Source organism: Colletes gigas, unplaced genomic scaffold (assembly GCF_013123115.1).
Source record: "Colletes gigas isolate AHSC1104 unplaced genomic scaffold, ASM1312311v1 Colletes_gigas_Sc00001, whole genome shotgun sequence".
In the NCBI taxonomy this organism is placed as follows: Eukaryota; Metazoa; Arthropoda; class Insecta; order Hymenoptera; family Colletidae; genus Colletes; species Colletes gigas.
In genome coordinates, this window is record NW_025106630.1 from 8,849,064 (window position 1) to 8,869,528 (window position 20,465).

A 20,465-nucleotide genomic window follows, 5' to 3' on the forward strand; every position below is an offset into this window, starting at 1 on the left:
TTTATTAAAAACTGTGCATCTTGCGTCCAGCAGTCAGCCTCGCGTGCTTCCACCTAGTTTCTAATTTCGTTCGTAATTGTACTGTTAATTTAAGGCCTTTTGTACTCCAAGAATTCATCTTAATAGAAGCAACTGACCATTCGAATTTAATTTTGCAACGCCATTTTAAAGGATATTACAATTGTCCTTTTTCTTCTATTACAATTGTCCACAATTTCTTTATTTTGTTCATTTGTATTACTATACGTAAATCTTAAATGGATGAGTGCAAAGAGTTAAGAGCCATCGTCGAGGTTAATAACAGTTCCGTCCAGAAAATGTTAGCCAATGTTGCGGACGTTTCCCATCGTGTAAATTATCCGCGACGTCGTCGAATGGCTGGTAGTGCGTTAATTTCGGCGGAGGATCGAGCGTCGAAGTGGATCCGCCAATATTTTTCTCGCCGACTGGAATCGCGCGTGGGATCGTCCGCTCGGGGGCTCCTCGAGAGCATCGGACAGCTTTCGTAAACACTCCAGGAGCGTCGTTTCGAGCGCGTACGACGCCGGATATGGCAAACAGAAAAAGACAGCGCGACCAAGAGGAGGGGTAGAGAAAAGAAAAAATAAAAAAAACGAAATAAGGAAGACTTCTTCTTACCTGTATCGGGATCCACGGCGAAGCTGCTGTTGGCCTGGACCACCGCGTACCTGAGGAGAGCATTCTTCCCGAGATCGGGATCGGAGGCGCTCACGGATCCGATCAGCGTGCCCGAGGGCAGGTTCTCCAGCAACTCGAACCCGTAGAAGTCCTTCTCGAACCGCGGGTCGTTGTCGTTGTCGTCCAGCACCGTCACCAGGACCGAGGCGCTCGCCGTGGCGGCCGGCGAGCCGTTGTCGGTCGCGAGAACCGTCAGGGCGTGACGATCGAGGGTCTCGCGATCGAGAATCTGCGCCAGATAGATCCAACCCGTGTTCGGGCTGATCCGGAATGCGGAGGATCCTTGAAGACGGTAACTCAACCTCGCGTTATTGCCCGTATCAAGGTCCACCGCGGTCACTTGAAGGATCTGTCCGACAGAAACAAGCTGTTTTACGAGCGTGTTTTTCGGCCCGACGACTCGCCGGAAAAACGAGTACGACAATTACACGGATACTTTCGACGGGGACCGCGGCCGGGGGCGGAGGGGAAATCTGAATTTCAGCGGCGTATACGTTTCTCGTGTGGACCGTAAACGACGAAAAAATAAAATAAATAACCTGGATAGGGAGATCGATGAAAAAGACGCCGGCGGATCGAGGGAGACCGAAACAGCCGGCGAGACCAGTCGATCCGGTCGTTCCGTATTAATTAAACGTACATAAAGACAGCGAATCCTAAATACGCTCCAACGAGCCTCCTGGGGTGCAAACTACCCTCCAACTTGTGGATCTATAATAATTCTTAGCTACGATCTTGAGGAAAGGGGTCAGTCCAAGAAGTCGTAGAGCATCGATTTTTATTTTGCTGATTGAGATCAATATCTTGGAAACTTATAGCTATGTATCGATGATGTGCTGACTGGAAAGGTGTGCTCTTCCATATACATCAGCGCTACAAGAATTACTGCAGTAGCTTGAAAGGATAAGTTGCATTGAAGAATTCCTAATAAACAGCTCCAGTTGTTACATTTCGAATAGAGTTTCTCGAAAGAAAGAAACGTCGGGGTAAAATAAAGCAAATAGCCCAGGATAGGGAGATCGATGAAAAAGAGGGCGTCGAACGTAGCGTGAGAGAGAGAGAGAGAGAGAGAGAGAGAGAGAGAATCGAGGGGACAAGACCAGTCGATCCGGTCGTTCCGTATTAATTAAACGCACCCAAAGACCCGCGAATCCTAAACGCATTCGAACCGGTCGATGTTTTCCAGCGCGGGAGGATCGTGAATTACGGAGGTCGAAGAAGAAGAAGAAGGAGGCAGCGTAGGATCGAGGGTATATAACTTCGTATCTCGTGCACGAAGCTGGCGCGCGGGCAATGATGGATGGCGAGCCAAGGGAGAGAAAGCGATCGTCGTACGAGTGGCCAAGGGTGGAACGAGGATGGCGGACGATCGGTGGTCGTCAGCCTGGAGGAAGGAGGACGACGAAAAAGGGTGGGGGTTAGATCGGTGCACCATTAGAAGGAGAACCTGACGTGGGAGCAGGCTGTAATGTGTCTAACTGTACGTTATTAGTTCGCGGCGGGTGAAGGGTTACGCTCACTGTAGCCAGGTTACTCTTGCTAGCTGCTACTTCCATTCCCCTCTCGGATCACGGGAGATTCTTTCTCTCCTTGTCCCTCTGCCACCGCCGCTGCTAAGATATTGTCCGGATACCACCGACAGCTCGCAGATCTGTTTCGCCGATAGATACCACCGATATATACGTGTATACCGGGGAGAAAGATGGAACGAAAGATCGAGTGGCGAAGTAAGAAAGAAAGAGGCATCGTGGAACGTGCGGTTCTCGTCGTCGTCCGGCTCTATCGTACCCTCGTGTATCCGTTGTATTAAAAATGTGACGTCATTTAACGGGCCTATCTCGCTGCAACGATCTCGCGGCCATTCGTCATCGGTATCCTCCGTATTCGGGATTACGTCCACCCGGTGGCTACCACCGCGAGGAATCGTTGTTCGTCGCTCGTTCCACCGGCTAGATAGCGGCCCCCGTCCGGATGACGAACGTGTTCTCGGACGCGTCGCGGCTAATGACTCTCTTCCGACCCCTTTCAATTTCCTCCGTCGGTGTTTGGCAAGATGCAATTAGATCGACCATCGACGATCTCGAATTTTCGAACACAAAAAATCCTATTTCGGTCGCGAACTAGTTGATCCAACGGGCCAACAGATTATTCAAATTCGCCGAAGTAATAATTATTTTTTAAGTTAATTACAATGAACCGTCGAGCTGATTGATCAATTGGTCAAAACGGCAATCGATTAATGCCCGTCCCTCGTGTCTTCTCGTGGCGAGATCGTATCTCCGATCTACCGAATAATTAGACACCGACCCGTCGATTGGAAACGTACGACTGGTCATCGATGTGAAATATGAAGTCAGCGAAATAACGACATTATCGGTTCGAAAAGAAGTTTTTAAAAGCTTTCGAACAACTCCAGCGCCGTTGTGGATGCTGTTGGATACGAGGCACGTAGTTGGAACAATTCTATTTTTCGCGTTTAAAATCGAAGTCTTGTACGTGGACGAAGCGATCGATTAGACGTACAGTGACCCGTGGAGGGATCCGCTTAGCTGATTGTTCGATGGCGTAACAGGCAGGCAGGAGATTTCGCGATGCCGCGTAAAGCCTTCTTCGTTCCGCGTCTCGGGCGTAATTGTGTTTAGCCACGATAAATAACCTCTCGAACGGACTAACCAGCGAAGCCTCCTCATAAAACGAGCAGCTGCGCGCCGCGCTTTCTGTTGAGCCTATCAACGATTACCTATCAATCCCGCGTGTATCCCGTCTACGTACCGGCTCTCCGATACGCGTATACATGTATATCGCGTTACAACACACCGCGTTCCTATATCAAACTATCAGTTATACTCTATCAATCCTTCCACCGAACTGGTCTGTCTGGTAACCACGCAATCCGCATCGACTAATCTCTCGCGCGCTCCACCGCCGTACGGCTAATTCGTTTCTGTTCTCCGCTGACAAGGTGAACTCGATGAGTCAACGTCTTCTTCTGCCTCCGCGCGGCACCGCCGCGGCGCGTCTAATCGAACCTGAACGAAAAAGGGCGCTACGAGGGGGCCCAGAGAATGGTAGCGCTCGATACGAGAGGGAGCAAAGGTTCATCGAGGATAGTCTTCCTGGTTGTCCGGCCGGATGAAATTACGCATCGCGAAGACGACTTTGAGGAACAAAAAGGATCGAAACACGCGGCCGGAGAAAGGCAGGGAACACCGTAGGAAGGTTGTTAACTCTCCTCCCTGTCCACCGGCCGTCCTCGTCTCGGTCCAGAATTTTCGCTAGCCCCGTCCTCGTCTCGCCGGGCGTTTGCACGCTCACGCAACACCCCCGCCACGCCGCGTTCCGCGAAAGGGAATCCTACCGCCACGTCTCCTCGGCAAACAAATGCCCGCGTGACGGGCGTGTAATGAAGATTTTTCTCACTTGGGAATCGAGCTTGGCGCCTTCGGGAACCTCCACGTGATACTCGTTCCTCTCGAACACTGGGGGGTTGTCATTCACGTCCTGCACCTCGACGCTCAGGCTCAGGTTCGCGGATAGCCCGGCACCGTCCAGCGCCCTTATCAGGAGCCCGTGCCTCTGCTGGGTCTCGTAATCCAATCTTCTCGCTAAATAGAGCTCGCCGGACCTGGCGTCTATGCCGAACAAGTCGTTGCTGTTTTGACCAAGGACGTACCGTATCGGCAACGACGGGGTCACGTCCGGATCCGTTGCGTGAGCCACGTACAACGCCGTGTGAAGGGGATGCGACTCCGGCACGGATATCCGGACGCTAGTCGTCGGGAACGTCGGCGCGTTGTCGTTCACGTCCTCCACGTTCAACTCCACCTGCGATAAAAATTGTTATTTAACGCTGAACATACCGACACTCCATGGTACAACCATTCCTACCACGATCGGTCAAATTACTTTATCTCTTTTACGGGGTGACGTACTGCATTTTAAATATCTGTACAAAAATATCCAATACTTTTGCTCTAGATGTGTTGCTTCATTAAAATTGCGATATCTCCGGAACGGAAAGTCGAATCGACAAAAACCAAAAACCATTTTAAAGAGGAGGCCTTGCCCCTACTAACAGTAGCTCGATTTTAAATAAAACACTACTAGCTTCCGAACTGCACGCGTCTAAATTTTAACTATTTTTAATACGCGTTGTTAGACTATTCTGAGACACTGGAAATTCTCCCCTTTCACCTTTGCTATACATGCATTTCCTATTCACTGAAGAATATAAATCGTTAACCAGTCGGATGACCGGTCGTGGTAGGCTTAGTGTTACTAAAGCAGTTTGTGCTATTTATTATTGCGTTTCCAGAGTAATAAATTGAACGCTTTACGTTATCAGTTCGATGAAATTAAAAAATTTCAGCGCAAGTATCTGGAGTCCCGGATGACAGAATGTTAATATCGTTAAACTAGAGTAACTTTGTTCCAAGGAGATTTTTCCCGTGCAATCATTAACAACGGAGAGATCTTCGGGTGTACCCATTTAAACGCCCCGCCCTATAATTAGCATCGGTCCCATCAGAACTTCAAACGCATCGTGGGATCGTGACACGCCATCATTTGCGCAACAATTTTGTAACAAAATCGAGAAGTTCGCGCGCGTATTAAACGGTTGATTACGAACTACTTAACGGAGAAACAACGGGTACGGGGGTCGACGTCGGGGTTTTTTGGGCGTTGATGTTTACCTGACAGTAGCCCACTGATACTCCGTTGCGCGCCAGGACGCTGAGAATGTACTTGTCTCGGGTCTCGCGATCCAACGGAAGGCGGATTCGAAGCATTCCCGTGTTGGAATCCATCGTTAGATCCGGTTCTTCCTTCGCCAAATAAAACCTCGTTGGCAGTTCACCTGCGAACACAGTTATTATGGTTATTAAACGGCTACAAAGTGGCTTTTTCCCCTGCCTTTCTTTTAAATATCGTTTCGCGAACGACCGTCGGAAGCTCGAATCTTTGATGAGAGAAGATAGGGGCCCCGCGATGGGCGATGCCCGAAGCCTCGTATTAATTTTTTTCCTCGACCTTACCGAACGAAGAGTTCATTCGTTCCTCGAACGGAACGTGCGCGAGAGGAACGAATAAAAGAAACAAAAAAAGAAAAAAAAATACGAACGAAAACGAAGCGGACGCGGAGGGGGAAGACCGAAAGCGCAAAAATGACGAAAAAACGCGCTGGACACTGTGTATATGGAGTCTGCTCGTTAATTACAACCTCGGGTTGTTCTCACGTGTGCATTTTGCTTCTTTAAATTCTTTCCTCCCCGCCGGTGTAAATTGCACGAAAATTTTCGTAATCACCCTACTCCGGGAACCGCGATCCGCTGCCTCGGGACGCGTGATCGATTGATTGAATCGAATGCGCGCGCGATCTCGCTAAGCACCGTACCGCGAAACGCATCGCACGCATACGGCGAGCGCATCATCCTTCAACGATCCTACCAATTACCGAGTACCCGGAGCGCACCGTCGAGAATTCGAAACGAGCGACCACTTTTGACTAATTTCCGCCAGAGTGACGGCAGACAGATAGACGTAGGCAATGACGGATGACCGATGGGGAAAGCTTAAACGAAAACGAACGCTCCTCGACACTGACCCCGGTCAACTTCTTCGAACCCGGGCTCCCCAGCCGGGTCTAATGTTCGAAATCGATTAATAGGCAAATCTTTCCGGTCGTTACGGGGCGTCGTCTTTTATTATTATTTAACGACATCGCCGTATGTAGGTTTTACATATTTATAGAAACTTGCAACAACGAGCTCGAAGATGTGTTTCATATTCGAATGCATCACTTTCGATCCGATAACAACTAGTTTCGAAGTAGGTTAAAGTTGAATTATGAATATCTACCCGGTTAAGAGTTATTGCTCGCTCGTGTGCGACACCTGATGCAATTAAACGTCGCCGATTACAAAACTGTCTTTCTGTCTGCCACCCAGCTTGCGGCCTCACGGTCGCGACACTTTGAAACCGTTTTGTCGTGATTTAATGCCGTGGAATCGCTCGTGAAAGCCAGTCATTTGCAAGAATAAATGTTCTAGGGGTATAACGCGTAATTACGGAGTGAATAAAAATAGTATACCGTAAAAAAAGAAGTGGAAATACATGGTCATAGCTAAAAATTTTGCAAGCAGACAGAATTGGGAGGGGTTTTCCAGCAGTAAGGATGACAGAACCGAAATAAAAACGATCCAAAGTGCAATCGCATGACGGACGACGACTCGTAGCGTGTTCCATGCATAACGAGTGCCGTTCCCCGTCCGCCCACGAGCGACACACCAAGAACCGTAGGGATGTTCCAACGGCGGCCGCGAAACCACGCGGAATCCCACGTGGTATTGTTCTTGCGTCAGACTTCTAGATCGTCTCCGGCTCTTGCACGCGCTATTCAACGCTACGGAGAACCGTTACCGCTTTGTCTTGCCGGTCGCCCCTCGAATATCTTCGTGACATTTACTCGAGAGCCCGATTGATCGATCCTTTGTTGCGTGGCGATCGTTAAGAGCCCGATTTTTCCTCGCCTCTATTCTCCGGCGACACCGTCCAACGTCAGATAATGAGCACGAGATCGTCAAAATACCACGCTGTATTTTGCTCAATGGGGTCATCGAGGCATTTTACTTTACGGTTCGGATCGTCGTGGAATCGCAATGGATCTTTTTTATGCGTAATGGATATTACTGTCCCATGGCAATAAATATCTATCCATCCCATTGAAGGGTTCGCTCAGAAAAAGCCACGGCCGTTTCTTGGGTTACGTTCCGTCTGGTACGTACACGCGTTTCATGCGGTACGTCTTTCCGCGGGAAGTCGGTCGATAATTGCTCCCCTCGATCGATCGCACTCTCGATCCAAAACGGGAGATAGCGCGTGTACCGTGGACTGCCGTACATCGTCCGTGGATGCGTTTCGACAAACGCCTCGCGATCTACCGCGTCGCGATCGTCCTCTCCCATGGAACCGATCGAGTTTTTCCGTCCGTGCGGTAGGAAAAACCTGATAGACGCGGACCAGGCACCGCCTCCGTGGGTTTACGTGGAAGGCAGGAGCTGCCATTTCCACGGTACCCGGTGACGTCGTCCACGTCGAAGCCCTCGGTTACCTCGCTGACATCGAACGACACCGGTCGTACCGACTGTGCCTTAAAGATGGTACATACTCGCGAGGGAACGTGAACGGCATAATTTACGGGTCGCTATTTATACCCACTCCACTTTATCTCCCCCTCGTTAAACCCCTCTACAAGAGGAATTCCCATTAGGAACGGTAAAACAATCTATTTTTTTTCTCCCCCCTCGTTGGGTTTTCTCAAAGTATGAATATTCTTTTGATGGATCGTGCTCGATATTTATGACTAACAATCGGGTCTACAGGTCGTAATAAACGTTTCTTTAAAAGCTGAGCGATAATAATACAGTTTGCCAATCTGGAATTCACGGTCGCTCGTAAATATTAAGAGCCTTCTATCGAAAGAATATTCGCCACTTTTGTTTTATTTTAAATGGCACACGGTGAGTCAAATCGTGTCAATTTAACCCCCTGAGTTTTCGAACTTATATTTAATTCTGTTTAAATTCTACAATACTTTTTGAATAAAAAATGTATCGATCACGAGCGAGTAGCCTCATGATTGTGAAACTTGACATTAAGAATTTGTACACCAAGGGGTTAATTTCTGACAGTACCTGTCAATTTTCTAACGACGTACAAACGATTATCGAAGTCTGTCTCGCAGGCCTCCAGCGATTTATAAGGCCCAGTTTGAGAATTAGATTACCGCGTGTTGCGGAGGACGGAGAGCTGGAGAATCGCGTGTACCGTTTGGTGCCCACCGGTCCCCCCTGAGCCCTAATAAGCATATTTAAAGGGCCCGGCTCCGGGACAGATGAAATTAATACGAGACTCGTAGTCGGTACGGTCCTCGAGTATGTAACGTTTCTTCTGTACGCGGGTTTAAACGACGCACGCACGCGTTACGCTTGTAAGCGCGCGAGTATTCGCCTTCTGTGCTACCACGGGGCCCGGCGTCGATCCTGCGAGCGCGTACGTGCAGAACGCACACGAACGAGCCCCTGAAACTTATGCTTACCAGTGCTCGATAGCCGTGTTATTAAAATTGTTGCAATCTCGTACGCGCGCGAGCGCGCCGGTAAACGTAGCGTACGTGCACGTCGGTTTCGAGGAACACCGCGAAGCGAATGTAAGAGGCATCGAACCGTCGAAGGGGCCTTCCAAACCATATCCTTTTAAAAAAATAAACTTTACGCGCCACGAAACATTCCATCGTATCCGTCGTTTCGTTGCATAGTATTTTAATGGCGTCTTTAAATATCAACAAGAGTCAATCTGCAAATTTTGCGATGCTATAATTTTTTAAAAATCGAGTTATCGTGTACCCCGGGCATGGAAATAAGTAAAAGAGTTTAAATGACGGGAATCAAAAAATTGAATTACACAGATTTCTGAGGGGCAGTTTGTAAACACGGCATAAACACATTCTGTGAGGATCGTAAGTAACCCAATGACAAAAATGATCGGGGAATGCAGTAACCCGGTGTAGTATTCCAGGGTTAATACGGCATATTACATTGCAATCGTTCGTGTGGTCAATAATTTATTCTCGATTTGTGTTATTTCTTCCTCGAATGGTCGGAGACGTCTCATTTCCGCGATTGACTCACTCCACTAGTTTCTAGTATCCACTCTACCTACTCTAGTATGTACTCTATACTTTGAAAACATTTATATCAAATTATTATTAGAAAATATAACATTTATTAGCCCTATGTTTGAAGAGGATCATCGGTTTGGTAATTAATTTAAAGAAAATGCAGAGATGTTAAGGTGGGAGCTTTCGGGGTGTTGGGTTTCGTGGGGCCCAACAAGATGTCCGCCTCCTGGGACTAATCGTAAAGCGTAATTGGCAAGCAGCGCCACGATAGAGGAGCGGATCGCGTTGGAAACACGTATCGCGTGGGTAGTAGTGTTGGTTCGAAAGGGGGATAGAGCGAGACGGAGGAACACGCACATCGACACGCTGTACCTACACCCATCGGCATTCGGTACCCGTGTTATTAAACGTCCGCGTTATCTTTTTCCATCGACTCTCGCCGCGAGAGGAGGGTCCACCCGATCCTGTACTACTCTCCGTATATAATTACGATTTACTTCGCATCCCAATACGGCAAAATCGTCCGCGTGTCCGTGGCGATTCCCGGCCTCGTACGGAGTTCTCGGACTGGAAACGAGATTGCCCCGGCCAGCGCGTATAATCGTCGCAGCGTTTTAAACGGCAATATAAACAAACGCGATCGCTCCCTTCGCGCCCATCTATTTATCGATAATCGTTAAGTTATAATCGGCCCTTGGACCGTGCTCGAGCGTCTCGTCGAACCCTTCCGGGGACACGAGTCTCTGCAAATAAACCGAGAAATTTTATCGCGATTTTACGCGGTTCCTGAAGTCACCACTCAATAATTCGAATTTGGTCCTTCGAAGTTCGAGCGAAGTGAAACTTCTTTGCGTCGGAATTTAACGTTTGGGTGAAAATTGAAGTTGTCCGCCCCCCGTCCGTTCATCGAGGGAATAAATTGCGATCCGCGGCGCAGTCGGTGAACGGGTTTTTCACCCGCGGTGCCGACTCGAGAGGGCTTCGTCACCCCGGTTACACAGGCGTCCCTCCGGGGTGCCTACGTGGGTGTAACGAAGACAAATCGCTCGCGTATTTGATTAATTCGCGGAGATCGCCGGTCCAGTCCGGTCCCTCGAAGCCCTCGTGGCCCACGTCTGGCCATCCTCCTCCTCCCGTTTTCCCTGCCCCCGCCTTTCCGTTCGCCATCCCGTCTCCGCGAGTCCGTGGATCGAATCCAGAGCGAGTTTTTACTAGCCAGGGAACCCGCGACCCGCGCATTATCGATTCCCAGCCCCTTCGAGCCATCCTCGAGACACGGGAAACTCACCCCCTCGTGAAAATATCAGAGCTTGGGTGGATAGTTTCCGGTTGCTGTTTGGCAGAGTCGGAGATCTAATAAATATAAATTTTTTAACGATACTCAAAGTCGATCGATCCGAGCGTTTCCTGACGTATCGAGTTCCCGATGTCATTAACTCGTGCCTTTCGTGCGGAGAATGGACCCGAGGAGCCCGAGTGGCTAAGCACCCGGAGAAACACCGTACCATAAAATAATAATTAGAAACGAGATAGAATTATACAGGTAATCTCCTGTCCAGTTAACAAAATATATTGTCGCTCCGATGGAGGAACTGCCTTCCGCGATCAGTTATAATTTCATTTCAGCGAGCATAACCACCGACCGTAACAAGATAATAAAGATCATTAAACGATATAAAAGTTCGCCGGACGATTCCATTCGATCTTCGCCTGGAGCAAAATTACAGCCCCCGGTTGTTAGAATCACTCTCTAAACGTCGTTTATAATCAGAAGGGTTAATAGAAAGCTCCGGGAGTCGTATTTCGTGCCCGATCGCGTTCCACCCGTTCCGGCGAATGGGACTCCGGGAACCCCGCGGTATCGTATTAAAGATGCGTATCTGATCAGTCCTCGTAATTTTTAATCGCCCCGGACACAGATACGCGGCATTAGATTGCTTCTAATCTCTCAATCTGCAGGGTCATAAAGTTCCATTAGCATTGCAAATTTAATCGTCGCCCGAATCTCGCCGACCGAACGACCAATTCAATCTGGCTACGCGAGATACCGAACGTTCGTGGCTTTCTATCGCCAGGCAACTTTTCTCGTTCGTCTCGCACGATCCGCTTTCCCAACGCTGTATCCTCGTTAACCGTGGCAACTACTTCGAGTTGCGTGAGATAATGGAAGAAACGATTCTGTGCAATTAATTATTTCGTTAGAATTTTGGAATAAAAATGGAGTCATTGCGTGTCTTTTCATGGTTTCTAATGGTTCGAGAAAGACAGTCGACAGTGGCCACGTGGAGATACGGCGTGACGCAGGTCGGATAAGAATTTTGCCCATCTCTGGTGTCCGCCGGTGAATGGTTCGCCGATGTACCATGGCGCCATAGTGTGGGTTCGCGTACGCGTGCGTACACGTGCTCAGGATATATCCTCGTAACACCTCGTATCCGTGCAACACCTCGTACCACAACGTGGCCTCTAGCCGGGCACCGACAATGCGAGTCGGTAGAGAAACTCGTCGAGAGCTCACCGATTCAGAATAATCCCGCGGTCCCCACCCTTATTTACAATCTATCCGCGTCTCGTTCTTTGCCGCGAGTTCTGTTTATCCGCTGTCCTTCCTATTCCCCTCTCTCTCCGTTCGTTGCACGGGGTCCCATGGTATACGTCGCGTCTCACCGTCGAGGTCTACCACGAGGCAATGGTAACCCTCCCGACGCCGTGTTTCCTCGCGAGCGACGTCGTGCCAGCCCTTTTTATCCTCTCTCTTTCTCTCTTTCTCCCTTTGAGCCTCTCCTCGTCCCGTACGGGGCCGTTCCCTTGCTCGTTCCCTCTCAATCGCACAAATGGAATTCATTTCTAGTTCCTTGACTCCCGTTCCCGTGCTCCTTTTCTTGTCTCCCGCGCTCTCTGTTCGCCGTTCGCGCGCGACGATGCCTCGTCCTGCTTCCGCTCGGCTCGTTCTCACGTGCAGGACGCGGCCTGGCCTCCTCTCTAAGCTCTGCCTCCGCGGGGACGAGCACTTTCTGTCATCGCGACCGTTTATTTTGCATCGATAGCTTACCCGCGGACCCCGATGCTCGATCGTCGCCACCCTCGTATAAACGAGCCGACTATTGCACCCGTGGATAGCGACCAGGGACGGATCTATCGCCAACCACTCAACCTCGGGCCCCTTCGATACTCCATATTTTCATTTATACTGACAATACTCTTGGTATCAAACTTCCAGTGCAAGACAAAAGGGGATGAATCTACGTAAAAAGATATTGGAACCTACAGCCTCGAGTCCCTCGGTACTAGACACCCCTAAATACTCGATTGTCACCATTTAGTCACATTCCAATACACAGGGTGGTATCTGGCAGTGCAAGTCGAAATAAGAAATCAGATATGTACTGTGATCGATGTCAAAGATTCATTGATAACTATAACTGTACATTTGACTACATGCTTTACTATCCATTATTTTTATTTCCCAGCAAAACACTGTACTAGTATCTATACTTTGCTCGGAATAACTTTGGTCGTACGAAAGGGTTAATATTTGAAATTACGTAGCTCCGTTCCATGGAACACGTAGAAAATGCAAATTCAAACGACGTTGGCTGCTGGATAGGAAAAGCTTTCCATCGGGCAACCAGCGAGATCGTATTATATAACAATTTTATAGCCGGAGAATATTGCTATTAAACTAATTGACAGTTTATGGGCCTATAGAAATAGATTCGCGGGCAGGAAGTGTGCTCGAGCTTAAAATAAATTGTAAATTAGCGCGAAACGAGCTGAAATAAAGAGAACGCGAGTGTAACCATGCCCCGTAACCTGCAATCGCGTGTTCGCAACTAAGTACGGTTAAACGCGTTACGTGTATTTATGAAGTGTGATACTGCAATTTCGATCGAAAATTACGACGCGAAGATGTAGGCACATGTTAACGAGGGTCTGGGAAACGAACGACTCAAAAGCCCCGTCGGATTTCGTTTCTGACAATCGGCTCGTACGGAATTAAAACATATGAAAGGCTGTCACGCGTCCAAAAGGATCTCGTCCATGGGAGAGTCCGGCAAATAATAGACTCTATTCAAGAGAAAACGTCCTTACAATCGAATATATTTGGGTCAAGAGTCCTTGAGTACCTGTTCCTCTGCGATTCGAGAAAGATGTCTTGGTCTAATAAGCCGGCGGGATATCGTGTCACCAGGGGGTGGAAACAATGTTCGCGATACTGGGTCCGGGAGATTATAGGCTTCCAGGCCTCGGGAACTCAACGTCAGGCGTCAGAAAGGGTACCTGGAGTAGTCCAGCAAATAATAGACTCTATTCAAGAAGAGAGACGTCCTTACGATCGAATATATTCCGTCCAAGAAGACGGGGAATACTTTCGTACGGTACCGTGAGAGGAAATATATTTCTAAACGATTTAAAATTCGTTCCGTCCGGGGGGAAATAAATCTAATCGGATTGACTCGTCCGTGGCTGGTAATAAAACACGATCCCACCCTACTGTGCGAACGGTAATGAAATTCAAACGATGAAGCTCATAACAGAGGAATGTCCGGCGCGGAGAAACGTGCACGAGGAAGAGAATCCGGGCAACTATCTTGAAATATCTGGTACAACGACTCCCGGTGTCGTATTCGTAGATCGTTTAGCCGTAGAACGATTCGAGCGGTCGGTAGTAACGAAACGGTTAATAAACGGCAACGCTACGCCATTCGGCCGAGACATCCGTTGGCTCGTTCGTTCGATCATCGCGTGCAGAATAGTCGTTGGGCTAAATTAAAGAAGAGCCTGGAACTGGTAGCAGTTTCTGCATGGCTTCTAGTAGTTACCTCTCTTTGCTCCCTGTTCCTTCCTCGCGGACTAATTTTCTCCGCCACGTATAGGCGTGGCACGATACACCGAGGCGCAGACATTTCCAGAAACAATCTCATCGAACTGCAATTAATAATCGGTTCTTCTGGAAACCATATTTTTTGCGTACCGTCGTGATCGATTAAGCAGAAGCGACCCCAGCGGTGGATAGAAAATGGCGGACGATATTAGTCTCTAAACATCGCGTTTTAATTGCTCTCTTCGTCCCGACCGAACAAGAAGGAAACGAAGAAACGAAGCGGTAGCGAACGAGGAGAGGGGAGAAAAAAACCGGTGCACCGAGTTTCACAAGGAGAAACATTCCGGGTTAAGAAAACTCGCGATAAATTACAGACTGACGATTCGATCACGCCGTATAAGGACGCGGCAGAGTTCCCTTGCCTACGCTGCTGCTGCTACGACACGCTTGTATACCTCACAGAGAGTTTCTCTTATTTTGCTAATTAGCTCGTAACGGGCCATCCCACTCGAGGTCGTACGGTGGCTGGGCCCCGTAGGCCGTCCTCAGGGGCGGCACCGTGGCCGCCGATCGCCCCGACCACGTAAAACGCGCGTTTACGACCGCGGAGGAAAGCTCGTAATCGCCTTCGGTGAATACTTTGTCACCTCGCTCGGTTCTTTTTCGCGGACACCGACACGGCCCGCCGACCGGGACATTCACGACCGAATTACGAGCCGTTTCGCTCTAAATAGGAGGTTCGTTCCCTCGGGGACCCCGGTCCCTCCCCGCGAGCGTCCCGCCGGCGAACCGTGGGCCCGAAAGGATATCGGACATCCTCGTTCCGCGGTCGCGATTTCCGACGCGGCGTCCCGCGCGATCGATTTCGGAATGTCCCGGGGCCCCCTTGGCTCTCGGCGGCCAATAAAAGCCCGACCGTTTGCATAAATTCGTGGATTTTTAATTGGACCGGGTAGCCAGCCTCCGCCGGTTATAGCGATCGATCGAGATAACGCCGATCGGGACTTGACGCCGAGCGAAACGGAATCGAATCCGCCCGCCGTTCGTTAATTAGGGAACGCCGCGCGATGAAATTTTCGAAAATACAGTTCGCCCCATTGATTCGACCGACCCGCGGTGGCGTGCTTTTTTCATTAACGAGATATCATCGTGCAACGTAATCGTTGCTTTCCATTTTTCTCGTACGAATATAGAAGCTGCGAGGCTCGTAACGACGAAATAAGACGGAATGAAGTTGTTAACCCCTTCGGGATCGAGTTCGCGGTGGATCCGAACGATCGGTTGCCCGCAGGACTGTAACACTCGTCGACACGTCGTACCGTCATCGGTCTTTAAGGACGATTCCAAGCCGGAGGGTCGTAAAACCTCGCGGAAACCGAGTCCACGAATACGTGTCTCGAATTCCACGCGCTCGAAGGACGACCCCCGGGAGCCAGATTTACGAAAATCGTCGACCGGAACGACGCCCGACGGCGATAGGGACGTGCCTCCGCGAACCGGCGACACTATTCCTCCGCGCCACGAAAAACGATCTCGTAATTAAATAATGATGATTAGCCGTGGGTCGTGGTAGCGTCCAGCGACGCGACGAATGCGATGAAGAAGCGATACCGTGGCGAAGGTATGCTGTCGTTGACGGGGGTCTCGCTCGTCCCCCTTTTCCTCGCGATCGTTCGTTCGTTTCGTCTCCCTTTGCCCCGAGCACGACTCCTCCGGTTCTCTTTAACGCATCGACGCCGTCCACCTTACGGCTATATTGACGTGCCCTGGCACGTACGTCGCCGCGTACGCTACGCGACGGAATATTTATTTCCGGATTATGCAGAGGGGGCGAACGATTCGCGGCCACCGCGGATCGCTTGGAAATACGAACGTACAAATTGCAAACCGGCGAGCTGGGGTTCTCACAGCCGGCAGAACCCGCCGGAGGATCTCTCTACGACGCGAGTAACAGCGGAACGAACGTGTAGCCGGCGCACAATAGCGCAAGAAATGCAAGCATCGAGACCGGTAAACAAACGAATAGAGCCACGTACATGCGTAAAACGTCCCCGGTGCACGGGACGCGGCTAAATGGTCTGGCATGGTGGACTGCTCTACAGAAAGGGGCGCGCACCGGGGATAAGAAGAAGAAGAGGGCCCCGGAGGGCGGCAAGAACGACAAGACAATGGACGGCGACAATAAGGTTGCGCGCGGCTTGCAACCGAGCGAAAATAAAATGATGCTCGACATTAGCTACCGTTGTCTAGCGCCCGCGCCACTCTCGCCGCTCCTATCTCCGACTACGCTACGTGCAACAGAGGGATCGTTAAGGAAAACGCTCTGAAACGCGTCTTTTATTCGATTCTTAATAATTTCCAGGACGATGGTTTCGACGATGCAATTTCGTGACGCTCCGGGGCAGGGGAAGAGCCGACCATATGGCTGGAACACGAGCCCCGAGTTAATCGTCCTTTCTGCGAATCCTAATATTCCGCCGGGCCGCGGTGCAGAAAGGAACTGCAAGAATTTCGTATTTAGACGCTGCATGATTGAACGGGAGTGTAGAGTTTCGCCACACACAGCGTCGCGTCGTTTCTCACCTACGTTGGCCGTCCTTCCACCGCCCTCCCGCCGCCCCCGACAATCTCATCTAGGATTACCCCGCAGTAATTCTCCTTCCTCGAAATTCCAAGGGCGGCGAGAGCGGGGCAGGGGGGGCTGAAACGGGAAAGGGGATCGAATCGCCGAAGGATCGGAGGAAGAGCGAGAAAAAGATATATGGAGGAGCGCGTGCATGCACGGAGAGCGCACAGAGGACCCTCCGCTCTCTAGACCGTGAGATGGTAAACGGCGATAACGAGGCGCGAGATAAGAGTCGAGGAAGGCGCATCATAGGGCCCTAGCGCGCGGAGAAACGGGGCCCCGGCTCGCTCTCATCGCGCCTCGTAGCGCTGCCCTATCTAAGCATCTATATGTTCGCACGCACACCCCCCGACCCCGACAGAGCACCCATGGACCTTCGAACGCCATGCTCGCAGCTTTTCGAGACGCCATGGACTCTCCAGAATCCATCCAAACCATTCGATACGTTTCAAATCAGGAGAGACATTTCTTGCTCAGACATTGTGTTTTCAGTAAGGAATTTTTTTCTCGAAACTGAGCAGGATTTCATGGGTACGTGAATTCACCAAAAATAATTGCAATTCATCCCCACAGTCAAAAATAATTTTTCTAGAACAATTTGATATTTTTTTTTCGCCGAAAATTTAAGGGGAATATGCATTCTTGATCAGACATTGTGTTTTCGGTGAGGAATTTTTTTCTCGAAACTGAGCAGGATTTCGGGGGTATGTGTATTCACCAAAAATGATTGTATTCGACCCCTCCAACTGAAAATAATTTTTCCAGAACGATTTGAAATTTTTTTTTTTTTTGCCGATAAAGTTCACCCACCCCCTGTCGATTTTTCAATCCCTCCCACAGTCAACTCACATTACAGTTGCCCTACCTATCTATAGTATTTCAGAATATTTTCTCAACTGACCGCCGTATGGTAATCAGGTTGAACCATAAGGTGTGAGATCTTCTCGTATACCACGTATAGAAGACTCTTGAAACGTTTGTAGACATGTTTTTTCTACTCGTTGCACTCGAACGATTAATATCGCGGAGCGTGGAAACGGGTCGGCCATATCGATGCGCGCTGCGCAGAAATTTGTTTCGATCGGGGGGCCCCGGAGGGCAGGGGGCTCGTTGCTAAAGCGAATTGAAATTGCAACGTTGAAAAAGTCACGAGTGTTTCGATGCCCGATGGAGTAAAAAACGCAACGTTTTACGAGCGCCGACTTCGTGTTTACCGGGAGGCGGAGGCTGTCGGGCCTTAAACGGCGATGAACAATGAGCTCGCCACACCTGTGAGTTATTAAACCGTCTTCGCGTACCTGCTTTACGAACTGTGAAAATTTCTATGCCGGCCCGCGAGTCAAGTGGTTGCAATATTTCACGCGCGGACGGACCCGGCTGAACTTTCTCATGATTCCTCGTAACGAATCAACGGGTTGGGGAGACCCGACGATTAGGCCACGTCTGTTTCGAACGTTGGCGCGAGGTCCTCGTTCGAGGATTAATAATCGTAATAAATTGCCGTGGTGCTTGACTGGGCAAATTCCCTATTCTTGAGTCCGATAGTTTGCTAATTACTCTGGATATTACGAGACGGTGCACTTCGAGGGTCTGCAGAAAAATATGTTTCCCTGTTTGAACTGAATTTAATTTAAAATCTTGTCGATGGGATACCGTCTCTGTTATCTATCCAGCTATTCTCTCGGAATAAGAGAGCAGGGGGCTCGGTAGCACGGGACACGAAATTCCAGGAACGGAATTACGCAAATCAGACTGCGAGCATTCGTCCTGCCGTGGCAGAGAGACTCCTCTCGCTATCTTTCCCTGCGGATCTCGCAGCTCGGTTTAGGTTGGGTCCGTTGGCTCGTTCTCGGGATGCAAAGGCAGCAGCCACGGACCCCGAAGAGGCTGGTGAAATTTGCAAGTCCGGCGAAAGCACGATGCGCGCACGGGTCCGCACGATCGGAGGAAGGGAAGATCCGAGGATCGGAGTGGAAAAGGAACAGAGGGACCGAACGAACCCCGGCGAATCGACCGCGTCACGACGCCGGAATACTTCATCTTCGAGTAGGAAAGAACTCCTGCTTTTTGCGTCATCCCTGTTCCGACCGACGAGAATTCCGACCCCGCTTTATCCACGACGTTTCGCGTTTTATATCGCACTCCTGGCCCACAAATTTTCTGCTCTCCCGTGGACGTGTCACGGCCACTCGGCCACGAGATTCTTTACACTAATGACATTTTATGTGTTTCCCACGTCGTTTCTTTCGACGGGATATCCGAACAATGCTCTGGAACCGGGCTCGTTCACGTTCGAGCACGAGAAAGATAAGAAACGTCTCGTATCGAGACCTGGTTTCTAGCAAAACGTGATATATAATTGCATTAGATTTTCCAGTATAAATATAAATTTTTGTTTCAATTCAACCATCGATGGAGGAACCTCCAACGAGAGGGGGGTTCAGGCGAATTTTATCCGTGGTCGTAACATTCCCCGAATTATATCTCCGTCTATCTTTATAGACACAGTCGAACGACGCCACTGCTCGTTGATCTTTATATAGCGTCGTCGTTAAATACGTTAAAGACTAACGATGTGTCGCCGGGATAAGATTAGCCCCGGTCCGCTTAGGTCGTTTTCCAAAACTCGAAATCGTTCGCTCGAGATCGAGAGTGTCGCGCGATAACGCCACACGGGCTCTCGTTTTTATTCGATCTACAAATTATTCCGAAACAGGCGTTAATACCGGACGACGTTCGATCAAACCCCTGGGGCGCTCGATAGAAATCGTTGTTACCTGTGACCAATTAGAAAAGTTACGAGGGATTGATGAAACGCCGGATCGTTATCGACATAATAACTTTGTTAACTCGTTCGTTTACCATGATTGCACACTCGCGGTAGCGATTATTTCCTAGTTTATGCCCGTGCAAATAAATAGAGCCCCGATCGCAATATTCCGGTCTCTTAAACGCTACGACATCAACGTCCTGGGTATAATATACTGGCTCACAAGTCGTTTCTACTCGATAGTTTGCTTTTGTTAGATAGTCGGATGTCTGCCATATCGGATCAGACGTGCACATTCTACTTAATAGTGGCAGTTCGGCTCAACCTGGGAATGATTTTTGGAGAGAAACTACTTCTTTGGTGACAGGATTTACCACCAAGGGAACTAGAAAAGTTACTTCTCAAGTTGAGACTCGTTGAGAGAAATAAATTTCAGATTACGTAGTCTTGCAGAATATTTTTGATCTTTGATGGAAATAACAACACTCATATTTGTGCTTTAATTAAATTTTATTCAAATTTAAATCATACAGCACAAACAGGACCCAAAGAGGGTGTGTACAATGAAAAGGGGGTTTTAGATGCTTCCAGGGGGTGGAGACTTCGTTCGAGGGTTTTTGATTAGCGCGTCAGCTCGAGACTAGGATCGAAGTCGACGTGGCAGCGGCGATGGCGGAAAGTGGACGGTTCTGAGCGGCACAAAGGGAGCAGAAACCGAGGGAAGAGTTTGGTTTCGGCTTCCCTTGGACGTCGACCGTCTGCTCCGCCCCAGCGTTCGGCCGGTACCATCGAAAAGGAGCGCATAAGAGGGAAAGACGTGGTGCTGGGAGCCCTCAAAGCCAACGGAGCGGTGATATTTAAAGCG

General features: G+C 49.5%; 1 protein-coding gene across 1 annotated transcript in view; it reads right to left on the reverse strand.

The window, feature by feature from the left end:
- Nucleotides 1-20,465, reverse strand: part of LOC122396797 (protein dachsous) — a 71,067-nt gene that overhangs the window by 38,029 nt on the left and 12,573 nt on the right. Inside the window, exons 4-6 of the mRNA XM_043395483.1 lie at nucleotides 5,394-5,557; nucleotides 4,120-4,524; nucleotides 640-1,048 (exon numbers count right to left, since the gene is read on the reverse strand). Of these exons, the coding sequence (XP_043251418.1) occupies nucleotides 640-1,048; nucleotides 4,120-4,524; nucleotides 5,394-5,557 (978 nt within the window). The remainder of the gene's footprint in view (nucleotides 1-639; nucleotides 1,049-4,119; nucleotides 4,525-5,393; nucleotides 5,558-20,465) is intronic.